General features: G+C 53.2%; 1 protein-coding gene across 2 annotated transcripts in view; it reads right to left on the reverse strand.

The window, feature by feature from the left end:
* Positions 1–752: 752 nt before the first annotated feature.
* LOC130537378 (protocadherin-16-like) overlaps positions 753–23,422 on the reverse strand; it is a 57,033-nt gene continuing 34,363 nt past the window's right edge. For both annotated transcript variants that reach the window (XM_057054170.1, XM_057054169.1), the window contains exons 5-29: positions 16,269–16,457; positions 15,376–15,607; positions 15,065–15,301; positions 13,597–14,628; positions 13,270–13,457; positions 13,093–13,189; positions 12,486–12,643; positions 10,918–11,358; positions 10,549–10,844; positions 10,356–10,471; positions 8,859–9,098; positions 8,626–8,751; positions 8,339–8,548; positions 7,570–7,826; positions 7,280–7,486; positions 6,802–7,198; positions 6,614–6,727; positions 6,326–6,537; positions 6,081–6,232; positions 5,769–5,899; positions 5,400–5,686; positions 5,160–5,301; positions 4,888–5,059; positions 4,399–4,808; positions 753–4,319 (exon numbers count right to left, since the gene is read on the reverse strand). In XM_057054170.1, the coding sequence (XP_056910150.1) occupies positions 2,260–4,319; positions 4,399–4,808; positions 4,888–5,059; positions 5,160–5,301; positions 5,400–5,686; positions 5,769–5,899; positions 6,081–6,232; positions 6,326–6,537; positions 6,614–6,727; positions 6,802–7,198; positions 7,280–7,486; positions 7,570–7,826; positions 8,339–8,548; positions 8,626–8,751; positions 8,859–9,098; positions 10,356–10,471; positions 10,549–10,844; positions 10,918–11,358; positions 12,486–12,643; positions 13,093–13,189; positions 13,270–13,457; positions 13,597–14,628; positions 15,065–15,301; positions 15,376–15,607; positions 16,269–16,457 (8,103 nt within the window). In that variant the 3' untranslated portion in view covers positions 753–2,259. The remainder of the gene's footprint in view (positions 4,320–4,398; positions 4,809–4,887; positions 5,060–5,159; positions 5,302–5,399; positions 5,687–5,768; positions 5,900–6,080; positions 6,233–6,325; positions 6,538–6,613; positions 6,728–6,801; positions 7,199–7,279; positions 7,487–7,569; positions 7,827–8,338; positions 8,549–8,625; positions 8,752–8,858; positions 9,099–10,355; positions 10,472–10,548; positions 10,845–10,917; positions 11,359–12,485; positions 12,644–13,092; positions 13,190–13,269; positions 13,458–13,596; positions 14,629–15,064; positions 15,302–15,375; positions 15,608–16,268; positions 16,458–23,422) is intronic.

Raw genomic sequence — 23,422 nt, forward strand, 5'->3', positions numbered from 1 at the left:
ACGCCATCGGTACGCCCTCGGTACGCCTCGGTACGCCATCGGTACGCCCTCTGTACGCCATCGGTACGCCCTCGGTACGCCCTCGGTACGCCATCGGTACGCCATCGGTACGCCCTCGGTACGCCCTCGGTACGCCCTCGGTACACCCTCTGTACGCCATCGGTACGCCATACTTCTGCTTCCTTCGCTAGCGTGCTGATAGAAGCCACGTTTCCCTCGGCCTCTGAGACGGTGCGTCGGCCAAATGAGGCAGAAAAGCCCAGCAGCTAAACAAACATGGCTGCGCTCCACATGAAATAAACATCGTTCCATTCGGCCACGGCAGGAAAACGAACATTTTCTGCTGTTCTGATCAGTAAAATGTAAATGCGCTACTCAATGAATATTTAAAAAAATGTTTATGTTGTAAGCGATAGCCAGTTCTCCATCTTTAACTGGAGGAAACACCAAGTAAAAACAAATATAGGAAATTGTTAGTGGTGAACTTTTTCAGGATGGGAAGTCGGCAGTTTGAGTTCTGTAATCAAGAGAAACGTATATTTATCCTGGATTACTGATGCGTCCGTGAGGATCTATCGAGGATTTCCATTTTTCTGGCATCCGTTGTGCTACGAGTCATTAAGAATGCTGCATCACTCTGCTATTGCACACAATGAGAGATCAACTTCAAATGTGCAGCTTCACAACCCAAATCATGTTTTTCAGTCAAATATTTGATTGGAATTTGAAGACAAATGATGCCAGACTCCAGGTAATCAAAAGAGATCAGTAGGAATTTATTATTTGCTTTAAATACACGTCCAGATCTTTTCTCTGTGGCCTTGCTCTGATCCGAGGGCGCGTGGTGCTGAAGCTCAGCGCAGCTCTTCCAGCAGAGCGTCAGAGAGACGCTGAACAATGAACTTGGACAGGTCAGAGTTTAACATGTGGGATCAGTTCAACACCTCATGTTAGCGACAATCGTCAATAAAACGGGGGGGGAAATGCACAGAAGAGAGAGAGAATGCAGAACCTAAAGCCACAGCAATAATGTACATTCATTGGGGCTGGTGCTTCCAGGCTGGTGCCGCTGGGGCTGGTGCTTCCAGGCTGGTGCCGCTGGTGTGCTACAGTAGTTGGCGTTGATGCCTCTGCGGAGCCCAGGCCCCTTCACTGTGCTGAGCTCAGCGATTTCACAGTAAAATGTATCTCATTGAGTGACTGACGGGACATTTGGAAGCATTTCCTTTCAAAGACACAACGGTGACCAGCAAAAGTGAGTTCTCCCTGAACAACGGAGGGAGCGCCACTGCGCAGGAGCCCGGACCAGGACCGGCGCCGCAGAGAGCTGCAGAAACAGACATCACGTGGATCGATGACAGGCTTTCATCCCATATCTGCTTTGGGTTTGAGACAAGTGGGGAATAAGGAGTAAAATTCAAAGAAACAACAAAGCATAGTGAGCTGTTTGATTTGCTACTGTCAGAATGTGGCGGAAAGTCCATGTTTTAATATAAATAACGCTAAAAACACAATGTCTGCTTGGCGCTCGTGTCAAAACAGTCCCGAGAACCAAGAGACGCACCACACAGTGAAGCCTGCATACACACAAATATACATATATGCAAAATACACAGAAACAAGAACCGCTCCAAGGAAAATAACGGCATTTCTCCATCGGAAATCATAATTAGGTATAAAAATATATCAAAAAATAAAAGCAGAATCAAAAGAAAGAGGTCATCTGAAGTGTCCCTCTTTTACTGTGCGATGCATCGGCGACGGTGTCTTTCGACAACATCCCGTCTGCTGGGTCACACACGTCCAGAGGCCATTTGGAAGCAGACCCGTTTAATACTGGAGTGTCAGATTGTCCACAGACACAAAGAGAGGAACGAGGTCCTGAGCTCTCTGGCCAGCCAGCGAGGCAACACCAAAACTACACATCTACGTACACGCTGAGGGATCTCGGACTTTAGGGCTCCGAGAGGTCCGTTTACCTCTCCCCCCGGGGCAGTTCCGTCTGATTACCCCAGGCACATGTTGTTGTTTTGTGCATTTCTGCAAGACTGCAGTCAAAATACACCAAAAATGCTAAGAAACCAACCGGGAGGTGAAGAATGCGCCGTGATGTAGACTGATGTGTCACGATCTGTACAAAAGTTCTGTGGAGTGCGACAGCACCGAAAAGCCCATTTACGGAATGGGTGAGACCACCTTGTTTTCTTTAGGCTTAGGAGCCTTTTTTCTTAAATAGTTCTCTGGTCCAGTATTTTCCCATCAAATTCTCATCTCATGTTCGGGACTCCGGTCCAGTGAAGGCTCCCTGGTGCTGATCATTGATGCTGAGGGACCTTGGTTGACCCCAAAGGGAGAAACAGCTGGAGATCGAGCCGCCAGTGGTGACAGAGAGGGCGAAAAGCTGGGGGACATTGCTGCTGAGGAAATGGACCCCTCGTGACTGATTGGGGACCTGCGAAGCGTGGACAAATGGGGGAAAGTTCGTCCAATCACAGGAACCTTAGGGGGCACAGACATGGCTCCCGGGTGTGCTACAGATGTTATGAGTGGTGGAGGGTCAATTCTGGGTTTGGGATCTATTTTGGGCTTGGGTTGGAAGGGTTGGCGAGGGTTCTGACTCTGCTGGGCGGTTTCATCTTTTAACCTGGCTATCTCTGTGAAGACGTTAGCCAGAGGTTGGAACTGAGGGCACCAGTTCAGCAGATAGTCCCAGTTGTAGCTTCCACGAAGCTCCTCGTCGCTGGCAACTATAGCTGTGAGGGACCCGTCCACTGATGGCTTACCATCCTCAGGAAAGGCATAATCCTTGGGGAGGGAAATGTTGAGGCCACGGCCTACACCAAGGTACCCGCCACCCTCGTCCCTGTAGACGGGGAGCTGGCCTGAGAGCAAGGTTCCACTGAGACTTCCACCCAGTTTCTTTCCTTTGAACCAAGAGCTGCCTTCTAAAGCTGCAGGCTCACAAGAGATATCGGAGAGCTGATCAGCATCCTGCTGAATTCCGGAGTCTGGTCCTCTGGCTGAGATGTGCTCCTGCATGGATGAGGTGATTGACGCAACACGGGGGTATTCATTTATCATTCTGATCTCATCATCCTCTGCTGCCTCTGCTGACCCTCGGCCGCTGGAGTGAGAGGGATCCAAGGACCCGCCTCGCGTGTAGGAACCTCCACCAGGCCCTCCTTGATCCCCAGCATAGCCCGGCAAAGTCTGGTGGTAGATTCTGTCCCCTCCCGCACCTGCGTTGCATTCGTCTAATTTCTGTAGCGCCGTCCCCGAGGCAGCGTTGGCAGCCTCTTGGCCCTTCTTCTTCCTGCGTGACTTGACAAGGAACACCACCACGGCCAGGACCACGAGCAGCACAACAAAGCCCAGCGATGCAGCGATGATGCTGATCAGCAGGACGTTGACGTCGGGGGCCAGGCCAAAGTTGGTGTTTGTGACATCGATGCTCACTTGGGCTGTTGTGGTGCGAGACGCATCCAGAGGGCTGTGAGCTTTCACATCCAGGCTCATCAGCCTGGTTTCCCGTTTGGTCCGTCCTGACCCACCACCACCACCACCACCACCACCACCACCAGTGCCTGTACTGTCAAGCTTTAGGTAAATCACTCCTGTGGTTTTGTTGACATCAAAGTATGGAGAACTGGTGGGAAGAGAGTAGAGAACAATCCCATCCACCCCTGCGTCCTCATCGTTGGCCTGGACCTGGCCAATACTCTGGCCTTTTTTAGCCCCCTCTGGAACCTCAAAGGAGAAATCAGAGGACAGGAAGACAGGGTCGTACTCATCTTCGCCTGTGACAAACACCTGCACAGTCACGGTGGCTGAATGGTTCCCTGAATCTATGGCCACGGCGACAAAACTAAAGGAGTTGATCTTCTCAAAGTCAAAGGGAATTTTGCTTCGGATTTCCCCTGAGTTCTGGTCCACAGAGAAACTGTCTTTGCCTGTGCCACTTCGATCGATCATTAAGTACTTCAGCTTGCCGAAAACGCCCGTGTCGTGATCGATGGCGTGTAGGACGGTCACGGCTGAGTTGGCTGGTTGGTTCTCTCTGATGCTGGCGGTCAGGACCTCCACGGGAAAAAAGGGGTGATTGTCATTCACATCTTTGACCTCAACAATGACTGGAGCAAGAGCAAAGTGTCCCTGTCCGTCGGTGGCCTGGATGATGACACTGTGTGTGGCCTGGTGTTCCCGGTCAAGTGTGCGTTGAAGTCGCAGGGCTCCCGTCCATTGGTCGATGGTAAACAGGTTGACCTCATCCCCAGAGCTGATGGTATACTGCACCTCAGCATTGGGGGTTGAGTCTGGGTCTAGGAAAAACACCCAACAATGATGTACAGTGGAGACAAAGGGAAGCCTGAGAGCATAAATCAACAAAATGAATCCAACCTGTAGCAGTCAGTCGGATGATTTCAGTCCCAGCAGCGGCTCCCTCGCTCAGGGAGACGGAATATTCTGCTCTGCTGAACACCGGAGGGTTGTCGTTCACATCGCCGATGGTCAGCACTGCAGCGACGCTGGAGCTCTTCTGAGGCACGCCGCGGTCCGACACCACGACAGTCAGGTTGTAGAAGGACTTGGTCTCAAAGTCAAGGTGTTCGGCCAGCAGCAGAGTCCCAACTGTCTGAAAGCCACGCCCCTCCAGGTAGCGCACGCTACTTTCAATCTGGAATGCATTTCCTTCGTTTCCACTGGCAACAGCAAAGTCAAAGCCACAGTTTTCTCGGGAAAGGTCACTGTCAAAGGCCTCGAACGTCAGGACTGTTGAGCCCGGGATGGTATCTTCAGAAACAGTAGCTCTGTGGAATGAGCAAAGTTAAATGGGTCACTGCCGACTCTGAGGTCGACACCTGTGAGTGGAGGAACCTGCAGGCTGACCTGTACTCTGACTGGTGGAACACAGGAGCATTGTCATTGACGTCAGAGATCTGGACCTGGACCGTGGTCAGGGAGGAGAGCGAAGGGGAGCCTCCATCACGCGCTACGATGACTATACTAACCGCTGGACGTTCAGGGTCAAACTCCGCTCTGTGATCGATGAACAGGGTTCCTGGGGTGAAGACAGCAAAAACAGTCGGACCAGGTTGATGTCCAAACATCATAACTGAGCTATTATCTTCTTTAAAGGCCAGAGAATGAATGTTGCAAACCATTATTTGGGTCAATGTAGAAACCATCCTGCGTTGATGACATCACGCTGTAGGTGATCTTTCCGTTCTCTCCAGAGTCCCTGTCAGTTGCGGTTACTGTGACAACGGTGCTTCCTGCTGGTGTGTGCTCAGGCAATGATACCTGGACACATGGATAAGGTTCAATGCAGCAGACAAGAGGAAAACTGATGCAATGAAACGACCCAAATGCCACCAGAAGCCCAGCAACAGCCGTTCTACCTGGTAGAGGTCGTGGGTGAAGGCGGGCGTGTTGTCGTTAATGTCCTCTATCAGGATTGTGATGTTGGCTTCAGTCTGGTGCTGGCTGTCTGTGGCCCTAACAGTCAGGGTGTACCACGTCTGCTCCTCAAAGTCCAGAGGAGCAGTGAGGGAGATGCCTCCGCTGTAGCGGTGAATCCCAAACATGCCCAAGGCCGTCGGGTCAAGCTGCAGGGAGTAGGAAAGGGCGGGGCTGGAGTCAACGTCGTTCCCCGTCACCAGAGTGATCTCTGTGCCGATCAGCATATCTGAGGAAAAACCAAACAGAAGGAAACGTCAGATGATCCTGATGTCAGGAAGAATGACTGTTCTCGGAAATCAAGCACTTACTCTCCGGGATACGGACTTCCTGGGGCAGCGGAATAGTGGGACTGTTGTCGTTCTGGTCAACAATAATCACTGTCAGTGTCGCCGAGCCAGCCAGTCGTGGACTCCCTCTGTCTGTTGCTGTGACTACCAGCCTGAGGACAGAAAAAAGAGAAACCTTCATCTTCATCAGGTCGAGGAAACATCAAAGAACACAAGTTGATTTGACTGTTTTTCACAAAATGGAACATTTGAAACGAGGAAATGCAGCTTTTAGACGTTTTTTATATCACCTGCAGGCTTTTGAAAGTAGTTTGACTTCCGATCTGTTCTTACTTGGTCTGAGTGAAGATCTCTCGGTCCATGATGGCGGCTGTGGTGATGCTTCCTGTCACAGGGTCGATCTTGAAGAGCCCGCTCATTCCTGATGACTGGATGGAATATGTCACCTGACCGTTTTGGCCCTGGTCCACATCCTCAGCCACCACCTGGAAGAGGAAGATGGCAGTTTTTCATCATCATCATCATCAGAAAACTACGCCTTCCAAAAAGACAGGACCGAATGGCTGGTCATGTGATACCTGTATGATTGGCAGGTCGTATCCCTGCGCTTCCCTCATGTAGGCCACATAATTCTTCAGCTGGAAGCGTGGAAGGTTGTCATTGACGTCCTGCAGGATTAAGTTTATCGCCATGAAAGATGTGGAGGACACAGAGTCGGCCTTCACTACGAGTCGTAGTCTGGGGGTGTCTTCAAAATCCAGCCCCTTCGAGCTCTGAACCCTGATTTCACCTGGAAACACAGATTGGTTTGGAAATGAACAATTTAATCACAAATTCAACTGGGTGAAGCAAATGTTTCACGTTACCTGTGGAGGAGTTGATGATGAAGGCCTTCTTTCTGTTCCCACTGAAGAGGCTGTAGCTGATGCCCCTGCGGGTCCCATCTGGGTGCTGAGCTTGAGCCTGAGCCACGGCTGTACCTGCGTTTGTGAAGCACGGGTGAGCAATAACCAGGATGATGACGTAAGAGAGGTGTTGTTCTTAGAGCTCAAACCTTTTGCAGCATTTTCCTGTATGCTGACGTCTCTGGCGTTTCTGGAGAAGCGAATGCCATTGTACTCCACCTCCTTCACGTAAATCACCACCACTCCCTGTGCAGACTGGGCCGGACTGCCCTGGTCCATGGCCTCCACGATCAGTGTTCTCTGAGCCTGTGTGAGCTCCTGCAGCGGCTCAGTGGCCTGGATCTCCCCCGTCAGTGAGTTAATGCTGAAGCCTTTCACCGCTGTGGCGAAACGGTAGAAGACGGAACCGTTGGCTCCAAAGTCTTTGTCCTCAGCCTTCATGGTTGCGAGGACCCTCTGGGAATGTCTGCTGGACACTTCAATGACCAGCGGATCCTGGGTGAAGACGGGAGCGTTGTCGTTGACGTCGAGGACAGCGACTGTCACCTGTAATGTATGAAACATGTGAGCAGTGCAATAAACGTGCAAAATGTGAATAAAAAGAAAGAGTTTCCGCCCTTCTTTTACCTGAGCACTGCTGTTCCTGGGTGCAGCAGGTGAAAGGTCAACTGCAAACACCTGGAAGTTGTATGACGGCCATTTCTCCCGATCCAGAGCTGCTGAAGTGGTGATTATTCCCGTGTTCTCGTCCACGGTGAAAGCTCCATGAGCGTCGTGACTCAGGAAATACAGAACCTTTCCATTCAGGGCGTCGTCAGCATCTGCAGCTGACACCTAGACATGATTCACAAAATAATGTCATCTGGATATAGGAAGGAAGCACATATTCCACTTCTTCTGGAACCTGGAACCTTTACCTCCAGAACCTGATAACCCTCTGCTGCATCCTCCGACACTTCCACCGAGTAGCTACTCTCACTGAAGACGGGGCTGTTGTCGTTGACGTCCATCACTTGGACCTGCACCGTGACAGTCGTGCTAAGAGCAGGGCTGCCTCGGTCCGTGGCGACCACCTCCAAAATATGTTCAGCCCTCGCCTCCCTGTCCAGCCCACGCGAGGTGGACAGGGCTCCTGTGCTGGGGTGGAGGTGGAAGTCTCCATCGGGGTCCCCAGCTGCAGCAGGAAGAGGCCGAGCCCAACGAAAAATGTCAAGTATTTGTATGGATTAAGTGTTAAAAGTAGACAGGGAAATAAAACATCTGTGCCAGCCCTGCACTTAAGCCTAAGCTCTCTCCAGACAGGTACATAATATATATTATATTGGACATATTTGACATAAGACAGAAGAAATTCATAAGCAAGCCTGGGGGAGCTCTATGCTGATTAATCCTTTCATATAAAGGGCTGTCAAACGTAAGTAGGCTGGTCTGACTGCTGCATGTATCCCTCCTTACAGAATTACTCCTGCACATTGTGGACAAGGTTATTCCCAAAAATGGTCAAAGCAGTCCTGGTTGAGACGAGGGTGACGCACTGTTCACAAGCAGCAGATAAACATATGTGGCAATAATGACGGATTCACAAATAGGACTGGGCTTTTTCCAAAGCCAAAACCTTGTTGGGAGTTAAAACACTTAAAGTTGCATAAAGAGTTGAAAAAAAGCTATAAAAGACGTGATTCTCACCGGTGATCCTGTACTCCAGCTCTCCTCCAGCACCCGAGTCCGGATCCGTCGCCTTAAGGAAGCAAAGCTGGACAGGCTCCTGGTTCTCTGGGACCTCCAACCCGTACCACAGCTTAGCAAAGACCGGAGCGTTGTCGTTCACGTCCTGCACCTCCACCCGCACCAAAGCCTTGGCAAAGTTGGGAGGCAAGCCTCCGTCTCTGGCATACACTGCAGAGGGAACCGCTCAGATGATGTGGCCCATTTCACCTGCAGCTGGAGAACAGAAACCATCCCAACGTTGGTACCTGTGAGTGTGTAGTGACCCTGTGCTTCCGAGTCCAGCTCCTTCGTGGTTGTGATGACTCCTGTCACGGGGTTGATCACGAAGCCTTCCTCCGTGACGCCTCCATAGGTCACGTGGCCGTTAGAGCCTGCAGTGGCCCACACACCAAACAAAAGAGAGGATTTGTGCAATAAAGATCACACTTGTAAACATTTGGCGGCATGCTGGACTCATCGCTGACACATCCAGACCCACCTTGGTCCCGGTCCACCGCGGTGACTCTGAGAACAGTTGTTCCAGGTCCCTGGTTTTCCGTCACCTGGGCCTCGAACTCTGCCCGCTGGAACACCGGAGCTTCATCGTTCACATCGATCACCTGCACAGACAGAACCTGGGACCTGGACAGCTGAGGAATCCCATGATCCTCTGCTACGATGGTCAGGTTGAAGACGTCCTGCTCCTCCCGGTCTAAAGCTTTCAGGATGGAGAGGGAGCCTGAAAAAGAGGAACGACCATAAGTGACCTGTGTCGTGGAACTCCTGATTAAATCATCTCAAAGTGCAGAAACAAACAGGTTCCATTTGTGAGCCTTATGAATCCCAAATCGCCCAAACTTGGATCTACAACGCAAATCAAATCCTGACCCAAGTTCCTGTTTCCCCCAACTTTCCCCCCTTTTCCTCTACAGTACATGTTGTCACTTCACAAACTCTGGCTTTACTTACTCTCCACACGCACGTCCAGTACAGGAGAGTTTACACCAGAGGTTCTTCTCTCTAAGTTATCTGGCCTGCAGCCCTAAAGATGTGTATGATGTTTAAATGCCAAAGACATCCAGCTCCTGCTGACTGGAATGTCATGAGGTTGTTCGTTCCCATGTTTCAGACAAAGACGGACACATGACAAACATTTACTGGACTGTTTCAGAATCCGCTGGAGCCAATTTAGTGTCACTGATCCAAACATCAACCAGATCACAAAAGCAGTCCGTCCTTCTCTGGATTGGCTGATCCAAACGCAACTTTGTGTGATGGGAGGAAAACTCAGGAATGCTTCTGCATATGATGATCAGAAAGGAATGATTTGCTTGGTTTTCCTTCCCAGGGAAGGTAGCAGAAAGCAAGCTAGAGGTGTCGTTAGCAGAAATGTTGTTGGCAACATGGAGGAGCAATTATGTTAATGATTGGCCTCTCATTGATGTGACGTCTCAGAATGAGGTGCTGTTAGAGCCATTATTAACCACAGTCACAATGTCTGAGAGACAAACCAGAAGTGAGCCCACCCCTGCTAACACCCCCCTCACTGGACAGTAATGCAATAAAGCCCTTTTACCCCATCTGGAAGATGCATCAACTGCCCCCTTTAAGATTCCGAATCCCGCCTGAGCCAGATCTAAGCACACCCACAGAATCTATAGTTCCCAGGATGCAGAGATTACATATACACACATTTAAGATATCAAAAGCTCTCCCTGAACCAGGTCCAAATCAGTCCCCCAAGAACAAATTAGAGGAAAGGGGACATAATATTGGAGTGAAACACTGCACAGAGGCCCTGAAACACCACATGTGAGCGTTCCAGCAACTGCATCGCTGGATAATCAGGACAGCTCGGGAACGTTTGGTTATTCAGGTTGTCTCCATCGGTAATAATCTACCAATGCTCTAATCTATCAATCATCTCATTAAATGGTGCCAGACGATCTTTGCCCGTCCCATCCTGATGCCCATAGTTCGGGATGCTGGGTCTCACCGGTGTCGGCGTCCAGCCTGAAGCGTCCAGCGCTGTTGCCGGCCTGGATCCTGTAGGACACCCTTCCGTGTTCCCCTTCGTCCTCATCTCGAGCCATCACGTACAGAATCACAAACCTGGCCACACACACAGGCTGGTGTTCAACACACACCCGTGGAGCTCACAACCAACCAGGAGACAGCGGCGCACTCACCCGACGGGCTGATCCTCCATCACGCTGACGGCGGACGGCGAGCTGAAGACGGGGGCGTTGTCGTTTTCATCCGTTACAAACACGCGCGCGGTGACCGAACCCCAGCGCCTCTGAGAGGGATCCACAGCCTGGTCGGTGGCTCGCACCACCAGGAAGAGAGACGGCGTGGACTCCCGGTCCAGCTTTTGTCCCAGGGTCAGAACGCCGCTGACGGGATCCAGCATCAGGAGCTCGTCCCTTTCAGGCCAGTAGTGCTCGATGGAGTACACGAGTTCGCTGTTTGGGCCACTGCCGTCCTTTAAATATATTCAGACCTTATGAAAGCTGAATATTTACGACATGAACTCATAGATAGTGGTTTAACTTTACCTTATCTGAGGCCTGAAAGGCGTAGATGGAAGCTCCAGGCTCCATGTTCTCTGGGATGACAATGGTAACAGGGTCTTCTGTAAAGTGGGGGGCATGGTCGTTCCTGTCCTCCACCTCGATATTCAGCTGCAGCAGGCGGCTGCTGGGAAAGGCCTGGGAGAAGTCCGACACCTCCACGTGCAGCGTGTAGCTCGGCCCCTTCTCATAGTCCAGCTCCCGCACCAGGAACACGTCACCCTTTAAGTGGTCCACCATGAAAGTACCTTCTTGGTCTGTACCCCCCACGACCAAGTAGGTGACCTGGCCTTCTACTGAGGAGGACTGCTGGTGGTTCTGAGAACGAACGGAGCCAATGACGGAGCCTGGAGGAGTGCCTTCCGCCGTGTTCAGGGTCACTGACAGCATGTCGGGCTTGAGATTTGAGCGGGTCGAGCTGAGAACCTGAAGGAGGAGGAAAAAACTGTATCAGCCTGATCCAGGAAATAATACCGTTCTAGTTGAGCGTCCCGGCGGTGGACTTTACCTCGCACTAACCCTCCCTGAACTTAACCTCGGACTATCGTCTGTTCCCCCTTTTTTGGCCGTTATTATCATAATAATCCTCACAGACCTGTGACAGAATAATGACGGGCGTAATGGGAGAGAAAGCTGTAAATATTCCAGTCCGGCCCCCATGTGCTGCATTCCGCTCACATGGGAAGTGCGTGCGTGCCAGAGGTCTTTCGCCACTCTGAGCAGCAGCCTCGGGGCTCGGCATAACTCTGGGGCTGATCAAAGCGCCCCAGCAAACGCAGATCTTAACGAGCCCTGGGTCTGTCATCACAACACCCCATCTCTCACTTTCATTTCCACGAGCTGCTGCAACCTGGTGCATTCCTGCGATAAGCTAACGGCTCACCAGGACCAGTTCTAAACGGGACCTCTAGAAACTGGACTACGCCTTTGTGGTGCAGCAAAATCATTAGCTAGCTCTCTAACGGTGAGCGCGAGCATGCGTGCACACGTCCGTGCCTGCTACCGTACTGTGGCATATTCCCTTTCAGTGGGAGTGATCTGAGGCAGCTGGCTCTCATCAGATCTCATCTGGGAGCGTTTGATCCCGAGGTGCCTGTTTCCTCTCTGTCTAATCTTAGTTTTGTTAAGTTGCAGGCAAATTCTTAGACGAGCGCTCCCTCTGTAATTAGCGTCCTTTTCCTCTCCGAAGTTCCACAGTCAAAGCGAGGCGCCACCCTTCGCTGGCCTGATGCCATTGTTGCAGACCCTTTCTCCATCTTTGTCTGGTAATTCCTGATATTGTTGATGCATAGAATTGACCTCCTCAGAGAAGGTTCCTGCCGGCAGGTCTGGGTTTCTCACTCTGGATTCCAGTTACTGCAGAAACCTCTGGAGTAGGAAGCCCACATCCGATTTGAAAAATGATGTTGTTTTCACAGGCGCAGGTTATGTTTTCTCTCCTTCTCGTTTTTACCTCCATCCTTTTGCCATTTATACTGGTGGCCACCAGATTAGCCACCAGATTAGCATGCCTCCAGTTGCCTGACGGGGGAACAGGAAGAGGCTGCGATTACCTGTATGTGCAGACGGCAGGTGGAGCTGAGCCCCGGCGTCCCGTGGTCAGCAGCGGTCACCATGAAGGTGTACTCAGATCGCTCCCCCCAACTCAGGGGGAAAGCCGTTTTCAGCTCCCCGGTCACGGGGTTAAGGGTGAAGCGCTCCGCTCTGGCACCTACAATCAGATAAGTTGAGCTAACGTTAAACCAGCGAAGGTCAAAGTTCTCACCGACCCGATGGCTGATACGGCTTTAAGACTTTATGGGACTGATGCAATGAGTGTGAAACAGATCAGGGATGAGTTAGAGCAGCTGTGACTGTAGCAGGAGGCAGCCGTTAGCAGCCAGCACCGTTAGCACGCGGACACGGAGAAGAGCCGCGTCTCAGCCTGTCAGCCAAGCAAAACCGCAAGATTTGTTTTGAGATCATCCAGGATGGGTTCACTTTGTGGAAGTCTTGTTCAAATCAGCTGTGATTTATTACGCTCAGTGTCTCCAGAGTAATTAGGGCCATTGTAGATTAACAGAGCTGCTGTGTGTCGTTAATGCTAAATCATTTCCTGCCGTTGTTCGTTGGAACTCTGGCCGCTTCCAAACTTCTTTGTAGTTGCAGGGAAACACTCACCCGACAGGGAGTAGTGCACCGTCCCGTTTTCCCCTTCATCTGGGTCTTTGGCTGTGACCGTCCCTAAAACGGTCCCAGCTGGGAGCCCCTCCATCACCTACGGGAGGAAGCCATGACGCTCAGATAAGTGTCAACAGAGAAATCATTCAATCATCAGAGGGGGAGCTTCATCTCCACCTGGAGCAGGAGTTCCCTGTCAGGTCTGGTGTGGCTGAAGGCGGGAGCGTTGTCATTTTCATCCAAAACGGTGATGTGAGCCGTGCCGGTGGCGCTCCGAGGAGGCGTTCCCCCGTCCTGGACCACCACAACGAGCTGGTAGCTGGACTGCTGCTCCCTGTCCAGGGCGAGGCGGGTGCTGACCTCCCCTGGAGAGGAAGAAGGGAAGGGAATCATCCAACACTGAATTTATAAGGTTTGTAAGCTTGTTGGGACTGCAGCGATAATTCCAGCCGCTTTATTTGTGTTATTAGCTCACTCATTTTGTTAGAACAACCATCATCTCACCGGTCTGTGAATTAATCTGGAAGTGGCGGTCCGTGTGCAGCAGCCTGTAAGTGAGGCGAGCGTTTAGTCCGGCATCTCTGTCCGTGGCCGACACCCTGCCGAACCCCGTCCCTGCCAGGAGGTTCTCCCTGACGGCCAGGAACACCCTCTCCTGGCTCAGCCTGGGGGAATTGTCATTCTCGTCAGTCACCGTCACCCTCACTGTGGCGCTCCCCGTCCTCCCAGCTCCTCCCGGGCCGGAGGTGGCGAGGACGGTCAGCAGGTACATGTCCTTCACCTCTCGGTCCAGAGAGCTGCGCACAAAAAGCCAGCCGCCGTCGGGCATTATTCCGAACCCCGCAGCGTCCCCATCGGGCCTGAGGCGGTAGGAAATGGCAGCGCTCCCAGAAGCCTCGGTGTTGAGCGCCCGAACCTGGAGAAAGCGCGTGTTCAGGGGGGTGTTTTCCCGCAGCTCCACTCTGTAGGTCAGAGTGTCAAAGTTGGGTCCTCGGGCATCTTGTGCCTGGATGTGGACCACCAGAGTGAAGGTGGAGCTGAGCTGAGGAGCTCCACCATCTTTGGCCACCACCTGAAGGTCATAGCGAGGGACCTTTTCATAGGAGAGACTCCCGATCAGCCGCATCTCCCCGCTCCCCCGGTCGACCCCGAAGGTCCTCTGACCGCTGCTGCCTGCTGCCCCAGCAGAGAGCAGGTCAAAGCTGAGCTGCCCGTTATGGCCCGAGTCTCTGTCGCTGGCCTGGATGGTGTAGATGACCGCGCCCATTTTGGTGATCTCAGGTAAGAGCAGCGATTCTGAGGAGGACGGGAGGAAGGCGGGGGCGTTGTCGTTGATGTCTGAGATGGTGATGCGTACCCGGGTGGTGCCGTATGCTGGGGGGGAGCCGTAGCGCGCCTGGACCTCCAGGTCCAGGCTGGAGCAGGTTTCATGGTCGAGAGGAAGGGCGGTGCGAATGGTGCCAGAGGACGCGTCCACAGTGAAGTAGCCATCGGGGTCTCCAGAGGAGACGGAGTAGAGAATGTCCTTGGGAGCGCCTGCATCAAGGACACATGACAAATCAAAATGTTACACGGACGATGGATGTTTTCTGGATGTGTTCAAGAGCGCATTGAGGCCCCATTTTGTCCCTTTTCTGATGAGTTTCACCCATTTGATTAGCAAACGTCCTTTATTTTCCAATTATTATGTGTATTTTCCCAACACCAATGAATGTGTGGGATCCTTCAAAGCCTCGGCTGAACAGAGACGAGCGCTCTCTTTCCACTAAACCACCCGTTCAAATCATCTCGGTCATTAATTCAGAGGGGAAACAAAGATCTAATGATCTGAGTAATTTAGCTTTAGCTTTAGCTAAAGATGTGCGACACACTCCCAGCCACGACTGGTACCCGTCAGAAACTGAGGATCCTTGGATAAAACCGATTCCAGACTCCAGCAGAGCCCTGGCCAGCAAAACCGTGGACTCCTCACCTGTCTTGGCGGACGCTCGCACGACTCCCAGCGGCGTTCCCCTGAGAACGTCCTCGGGCACGGTGAAGAAATACTGGGCCTGTTCAAACACCGGCGACGCCACCGAGCCCCCGACCACGCTCACATTCACGCGGGCGTTTACCGGCGCCGTCAGACCCCCTCCGTCCTCGGCCGATATCTCCATGGAGATAACCGTGTTGGCTTTGCCATGGAGCGAGCGGGAAAGAGAGATAACGCCTGTAGGGGGCGAGAAAGAGCTGCTGAGATCATCCTGCCTGTATTATTCCATTGGGAATGTTCTGCTGCTCTACCCGTGTCCTTGTTGAGTGTAAAAAAAGCAGAGCCCCCTGCTGGTGCGATGCGGTAGGTCACCCTGCCATTGGCCCCTGAATCGGGGTCGTTGGCTGTGACTCTGACCACGGATGTTCCGGGAGAGCTGTGGGTGCTCAGGCTGACGGCGTAGAGGACGGGATAGAAGGCCGGACGGTTGTCGTTGATGTCCACCACCCACACCCGAACCCGGGCCGCCGCGCTCAGACCGCCCTGAAACACAAGGGTTGCCTTTAGCTTTGACCCGGAGAGAGGACGGGAAATACCTGCAGGAAGCACGAGGACACACGCACGCACACGTGCACACACACGTGCACGCGCTGTGGAGACAGAGGAGAAGCTCTGGATTCAGGAATATGGGAGTGATGAGCCGCTGCAGCCTTTTGTGAGGAGAAGCCTCAGGTTCCACCTGCTCAGAGGGGGGCAGAAGGCATTCCGAAAGGAGCTGGGAATATGGCGGAGCTGGGGGGGTGCTGGGGGGGCGCATGGGAGGAATAAACAAGGATGAACGCCGCCGACCTTCCGACAGTCCTGATTTAATGAGGCGCTCCCAGCATGAATGATGCATAAAATATATACGGATATTATAAACAGGCACGAAGGTGGTCACATGATGCATCGTTTCACTGCTGCGCGTCACTTTTCCCGCCCTAATCTGCCCCCCCCCACCGGCCCTCGCTTGGAGTGCTTCGGCACGCTGCTGGACCCCCTTTGATGCAGGGTCAGAATATGGACCCCCCCTCTGGTGCCAGCACAGCAGCTGAGTTCCTTAATAATTTAATCAGGCAGATTTCCTAAAAATGTTGAATCGGCCTCCCAGCCTGGAAACTCGCTGCTATGCTAAGCTAACGCTAACGCTCGGCGGCGCTCTCACTCCATCGGTTGCGGTGACGGTCAGGTCGAACTTGTCCGGTCCCTGGTCGCGGTCCAGCGGCGTGCTGGTGCAGAGCCGGCCGCTCTCCTTGCCCACGGTGAACGGGCCGGGCGGCGAGCTTCCGGAGGGAGAACCCAGAGCGTAGGACACGGCTCCGAAAGATCCACGGTCCTCATCCGTTGCCGACACCTGCAGGAAAAGAGGCAGATTTAAGACCCGGACGGTCCAGCGGAGCTAAACTGCCCGTGAGGCAGAAACATTCCAGAAAGCAGAACGGGAACGCCGATATGAGCCAGGATTCTTATATACGAGCAGGAGGTCCCATAATACAGTCGTGCCAACATCTGTCCAAACATCACAGAGGAATTCCCCTTCAGGATCGGACCGGTAACAAATGATGTCACGATGACGATGTCATAGAGGCCCTGACACGACCCTTGACCCCACTATCCGACACACACCAATGGTTTTTAGTTCTACAGAGGAAGGCCGGTCTCCACGGTAACCAAAGGGATGGGAGCTCGTGTCCAGAGACGCGGCTCCTGGTGAAACTGTCCATCTTGAGTCTGTGTTTCCACCTGGGGGGTCTAGGACCTCCCGGGGGTGTTGAGACTGGGCTCATGGATTAGCCACCTGTGTGGACGAGGACTGTCCAAGCCCCCGCCCCCCCCCACCACTAAATCTAATTACAGAGGCTTAATGGACCACGACCCCCCCCCCCTTCCGGGTCCTCGGGTGACGTCATCCTGACCTCCGGTTTTACAGGAAAAACTCCCAAACCAGGAAGGACGTTGATGAAACTCGCTAAATAAAGTAAAACTTTGTCCGTTTTCCCGGTGGCGCCGACGTGCCCCCCCCCCCCCCTGTTGTGCCCCCCCCCCCCCCCCCCCCCCCCCGTGCCGGAGCCAGCAGTTATCCTGGACCGGCAGGTCCGGAGCCAGCAGTTATCCTGGACCGGCAGCTGGGCCAAGTGCGACTTCCAAGTTTTTATTGCTTTTTCTTCAGCGTTGTGTCATCGTGTCCTGGTCCGACCTGGTTCGGCCTCCTCCCTCTCATCCCGGCTCCCGTGTCTCTCCTCATCCCGCTCATCTCCTCCAGATGTTGACGCCGTTTTCCAGGAGAATTCCGCCGTTTCGGAGTCTGCCTGTGTAAAACATCAGCGAGGGGCAGAACGATCCCAACGCGGGTCCCTCGGTAGCTCCTTATGCTAGCGACGGATTCCAGCGAAGCTAAGCTATTCCCCCTCTGTGTATATAAAGCAATCATCGTTGCCAAGGAAACCGTTATTTAAAATGACACTCCAAGGGATACAGCTTTTTTCCAGGTTTATTACATCGATAATCCTAATTTAACACTTAAACTGGCTCGCCGCTCTTTATTTATTAGCCTGAGTAGAAACTCAGACGTCTCCTCCATTAAAACCCTTAAACACCTGCAGAGGATCGGCCAATCAGAGGCCGGGGATTTCTTTTATGCATAAATGAGTAAAGGAACACGACTACAGCTGCCTGCCTGGTCCTTGTCACTGGAACGATCGGAACCATCACGCTAAAGTTATTTATACGGCTAAAACGAGAGTAGCTATATAAAGACAATAACTGTGTTTAAGGTTGGAGCCACAACACTCACTTAACCTCCGGTTAGCTCGGCCTCCGGCTAGCTCGGCCTCCGGCTAGCTCGGCCTCCGGCTAGCTCGGCCTCCGGCTAGCTCGGCCTCCGGTTAGCTCGGCCTCCGGCTAGCTCGGCCTCCGGCTAGCTCGGCCTCCGGTTAGCTCGGCCTCCGGCTAGCTCGGCCTCCGGCTAGCTCAGCCTCCGGCTCTCCAGCAGACAACAAAGCCGACAGTAAACATTCTAAACTGGAACTCATCATTCCTGACGTGCACGCTCCACATGTTTTGGCATAGCAACACAAGCTAGCGTGAAGCATGAGACCTTGAGCAGGGGCGAGCGGCTGCCATCTCGCTTTCATCTCCTTTTCTACCTTGACCTTAACATTCTATTTTAGCTTGTTTCTTTCAGCACCCTCTTTTAGCATGTTGGAGTTCACGGCTGGAAACGATTAGGAACATCAAACCCCCGGAGGGCGAGGATGGAGAGGGAGGTGAAAGATGCAGGGCAGGAGGAAAGAGTGGGAATATTACTGAGGGACATGAAAGGACGAGCTCCACGCGACAAATGTGACCTTGCGTCCTCGAAGGTTGAGCGGAAAACACAAAAGGAAGGAAGACTCCGCCACCGTTAGCTTGAAAAACAAGCTAGCTGTTTCTCTTTCCGGTGAGCAGGTACAGAAAGGAACGGGAGGGTAGGAATGGAGTTAAAAGTGAGGTCATTGGGAGGTAAGAAGGATGATGACATCATCCGACTGGATCCGGAGGGGATCGAGAAGGTGGCGATTCCATCGATCGCAACGCGGCAGCTCTTAGCATCGGTGGCCGTGCGTGACGCTCCCCCCTTTCTAGGGACTCTAAAGTGACAGCTGGCCTCACTGGCACACAAATCACGATTATTTGCGTAGCTTTGAATATTTATAGCCCTCGGAGGCCGTGATGTCTGAGCCGGAGGTGTCAGTGACGCACGATGCGGCGGCGCAGCAGCTGCCACCTACGGCGGCGTAGCTGCCAAACTTCTTATACTGTCGCTATCTGCTAACAAGGAAGCTAACGAGGTGTTTTACAGACGCGCACGTTGACGCACAGGAGGGACGACATATGCAGAAAATAGAGAGGAAGCCAAAAGCCCAAAAGGAATGTTGCCTCCAGATTTTTGGACTTAAAAGACAATGAAAGTTGTTACTCTCCCTATAGAGGAAGCAGAAGAAGAAGAAAGCAGTAATTAAGGACTGAGAGTCGTCTGCTGGGTTTGGGGATGAATGAGAGGGTGAAAAGATTGATGGGAGGTGGTTGCCTGTCGCCTGACAGACCTAACAGAGGGTTTGCTGGTGCCCACGGGCTGCTACTGTGCGCGGTGTTTAGGCGGGTTAGCGAGAGCTACAATGGGAGGAAAATAAGTGCTTCCTTTATCGTGTGCGTCAGCTTAGCAACTTTTAGCTAAGTTTGAACACTTTCAACCAACCTTCTTATCTTTATTATTTCAGAGACAACCATCACGTTGCTAATCTGTCAGGTTTAGGCAACATTTTCCAACCTTAGTCTGGCAGGAAAACACTTCCTATTGATATGCAGAATAAACACACCAAAACTGGCTACGCAGGCTAATCCCCACTGATTGGAAGCCTTCGCTGCGCTAAACCAGAATAGCGGCGCTAAGCCCGTGCAGCCCTCCGCCCATTCAGTCAGGCTTCCTGGATCGGATCCCCGAGGCTTCGGGACACTTCCATCAAGGCCTCGTTAGTCGCTCCAGCTCAGCGCTCCAACAAAGGCTGCGAAGATACATTAATCAGGGCTGAACTTTAGCCACACGATCTTGGTCACGGCAGCTGTGGCGGCGCGCGGCCACAAAGCCGTTAGCTTCAGCCGCGGCGTCGCCATAAATCAACCCGATTCAGAGGGAATCGCTTTATTTTGCAACTTAAACCAGCTGGAACTAAACCCAGGTTACCACCGAAGGCTTGATGGATGCGTCTCTCCCGCCCGTAAATCTTCACGTCCTCTTGGACGCGTCCCTCAAACCAAAGCGGAGGTCACGCAGCGCCACAGACGTCCCACTTCCAATTGATGCTTTCCACCAAAAGCCTGACAGACAACGACGACGCGCTCGTTAAAACAGCGGCACACTCTAAAAATAACTGGGACAACGATTCCCTGTGCTGTGCTGCGGTTAGCATGATGCTGCGGTTAGCACGTTGCTGCGGTTAGCGCGATGCTGCCGTTAGCACGTTGCTGTGCGAGGTGCCAGATGGAAGCTTTTAGCTGGGACTGATTCTATTATTTATCGATTACCGTCTTTTCCTCGCGGCGAAAGAGACACAATAAATCTGGCCAAAGTTGAAAAGCGCCGACATGTTTCCAATTCGAGCTAAATCGCTGCTTCATGAAGTAAATCTGACTGGAGCCGAGTCTGGAGCTGCGGAGCCGCAGGCTCTGATTTTACAGGCGCACGAGCTTCCAGCTTTTTTCTTCCCTCCACGTTAACGTTCACGGTTCAGCGTCGCTAACGCTAGCGCTCGTTTGGCTAAACCAGGTTCTCGGGGGGGGGGGGGCTTCTGTCACGTGTGATCTAATCAATGCAAGTCGTGCAGATCAAAGGTCAAGCAAACCTCACGCCGGGTCCCGCGTTGCCCGTCCCACCGGGAGAGGTCACATGGAAAGGAAGCAGCTGACTGTTGTCCCAGTGTACGTGCACAGGATACGTGCACAGGAGTGTGAGGCCATTTACACGTGCTGATCGATGATGTCACAGATCACAACAATGGCCGGCTAACACGTTAGCGACCCAAACGCTAAAGAGGCACGATGCTGTTCCGGCTCATGCACGGAGCATCCCGACCCATTCCAGGCCGACCCGACACGGATCCGGTGTCGTCGCATTAGTGAAATATTTCCTTTCATTGGAAACATTCTTCAACAGTGTGACAAAAGTAAATCACGTTAGCGCCACAAAGAAATTCAATAAAAACGTTAAAAGCTAGCAGAAACGTTGTGGTTCTGACGTCTCCAAACACAATCAGGTCTGAGGAATGAAGACGGCTCCGTGTTCCTCGTGGTCACGTGCACGCCGCCGCCTTGACCTGCTGCAGCTCCGCGGTCACATGCACGTCAGGGTCACGGCTGTCAGCGCCGCTAAGTTGCTTGTGCATTCACAGCCAGCCACGCTAGCTTCATTAGCTTAGCCCGGCACTGACCTGCTCCTGAACCGCCGAGTCACTGACGGGTCAGCGCGGGGTCACTGACGGGTCACCCACTTCCTGCTACCTACAGGAAGCAGACGTTTGTGCTTTCGGCCCACGTTAGCGCTCGTTAGCATCACGAACACAATTAAGCGAGTTTGACGTCAAGAAGGTTGAAAATGTGTCAAACGACTGTTTGAGCTGCTACCGAGTGTGTTGCTAGTTTAGGGGTCATTAGGTGCACTCACAACTACACACACACACACTCACACACAACTACACACACACGCAGACACACACACTCACACACACACACACACACTCACACACACACTCACACACTCACACGTGTCAGCATCGTGTGTGTGTGTGTGTGGGCGGAGCCTGTCGTCGTGGCTCTTCCATAGTTACACAAAACCAAAACAAGCTAATTGTTGCTAAATGAATTTTCTGTCTGCAGACGTGAGGTGAAACACAGGAAGAGACGGAATTCCGGTCCTGGTTCCTGAAGCACCTGTCGGATCCCAGCTGGGGGGGGGCGAAGGATCGCCGCTGTCTTCCCGGGATCCCTCGTTCTTCCCTCATCAGCTGTCATCACATTCCTGAGGGGGGATTAGACGGAATTGTTCCTTTGGGTCGGCAACTTTCTGTCTCCTTTGTTCTTCCGTCTTTCTCCGATTTCAGCGCACAGACACGCCGGGTCGGAGCGCCGGGTCGGGTCGGAGCGCCGGGTCAGAGCGCCGGGTCGGAGCGCCGGGTCGGAGCGCCGGGTCGGAGCATCGGGTCGGGTCGGAGCGCCGGGCCGGAGCGCCGGCGAGGCCTCGGCCACACGGCAGGAAAACCATCAGACTAAAGAGAAACTGGCTCATAAATCCCAAACATGGATAACTGGGGCATCCTTGATGTGGAGCAGGCATTAAACAGCCGTGCACGTGCGCGTGCACGCCCCCCTGCTCCCGTCCACCTCCAGCTCCTCCAAATGGAATTTCTATGAAAAACAGGCAGCCGGGAGCTCCTGCAGGGAGGAACGCACGCCGTCGGCGGCTCGGGACGCCGTCTGGAAACAGAACAGCGTTCCGAGAAGCATTCCGGGCTTTGGAGGGAACCTTAAATGCTCCGACGGTCAGTGGTGAATGTTGGGAAACCGGAAATCAAAAACCAGGGAAAAGAGGGAAGCAGGGATCAAGTCTGAGGATCAATCGGGAGCTTTTCCTCGTTAGCTTCCGAAAACGTTTCAGCCAATTCCTAAACTGTCTCGTCAGCAAAACTGGAAAAGTTACGAAATCCCATTTTACCCCTGATGCCTGAACAACGTTCCCTGTCGGGGGGGGGGGGGGGGTCAGGACTGGCGCTCCAGCCTCCTTAGAGATGATCCAGGGTCGGGAAGAGCTGCCTCCGAGCACTGACAGAATATTATGGGATGTGTTTACGATGGGAAAAGGTCAGTTTCTACGTTGGACTTTGGGTTTGGGGGGGGGGGGGCGATGAAAGGTGAGCGGTTTATCCCGGAGCTGGAGAGATTAGCTCCGAGTCACAGGGTGGGAAGACCTCCAACGCCGTGACCCCGGGGGCTCCCGGTGGGGGGGGCGCCGCCCACACCGCTGATGGGAAGTGATTCCCGCTATCACATGGTTGGTCATACCCAGGCTGGGGGGGGGGGGGCAGATTACTGCTCAGATCAAAGCCTGATTTGAGTGGATTTCTGATTCCCAAATGAGAGGGGGGGGGGGGGGCGAGGCAGGTTTCTGCCGTGTCTTCCATCTAATCCAGGATGACCCCCCCCCAGCACCTCGGCCAGCTCAGCTCCCCACCAGCAGGTTCACATTCACCTGGCTCAGCAGTATTGATAATGGGGGGGGGGCACAGATATGGAGGGGGGGCCAAAGGGGGGGGCGCTGTCTCTCATTCCGGGGACTGCTGGAGGATAGTGCACTCTCACGTGCACATCTCCACCCCTCTGATGTGACCCCCCCCGCCACGAAGGTAACGATTACGTGTGTGTGAGTGAAGCGTGAAGGTGGCGCCACGGCACCGGGGGGGGCGTTGGGGGGGGGGGGGGTTTGCAGAAACAAACACATCGTTCCCAGAGGAACCAGTGAAAACAGGCCTGTCAGACCCAGTTAGGAGCCCCCCCCAGGCCCCCCAGGCCCCCCAGGCCCACAATGGTGCCCTGTTCATCAACTGTGTCCTGCTCCAGGTTCATCAGGCTGGAACCTGGAACGTCAGGAAAGAGCTTCTTCCCGATCCTCCACATCTTCCTTGGTTCTGGTCCAGCTCCTCACTGCTGATCCAGGCTAACGTGGGTTAAAACACACAGAATCCTCCAGGACACACGCCGCCCCCCCCCCCCCCCCACACACACACACAC

Source organism: Takifugu flavidus, chromosome 14, assembly GCF_003711565.1.
Source record: "Takifugu flavidus isolate HTHZ2018 chromosome 14, ASM371156v2, whole genome shotgun sequence".
Classification (NCBI taxonomy): Eukaryota; Metazoa; Chordata; class Actinopteri; order Tetraodontiformes; family Tetraodontidae; genus Takifugu; species Takifugu flavidus.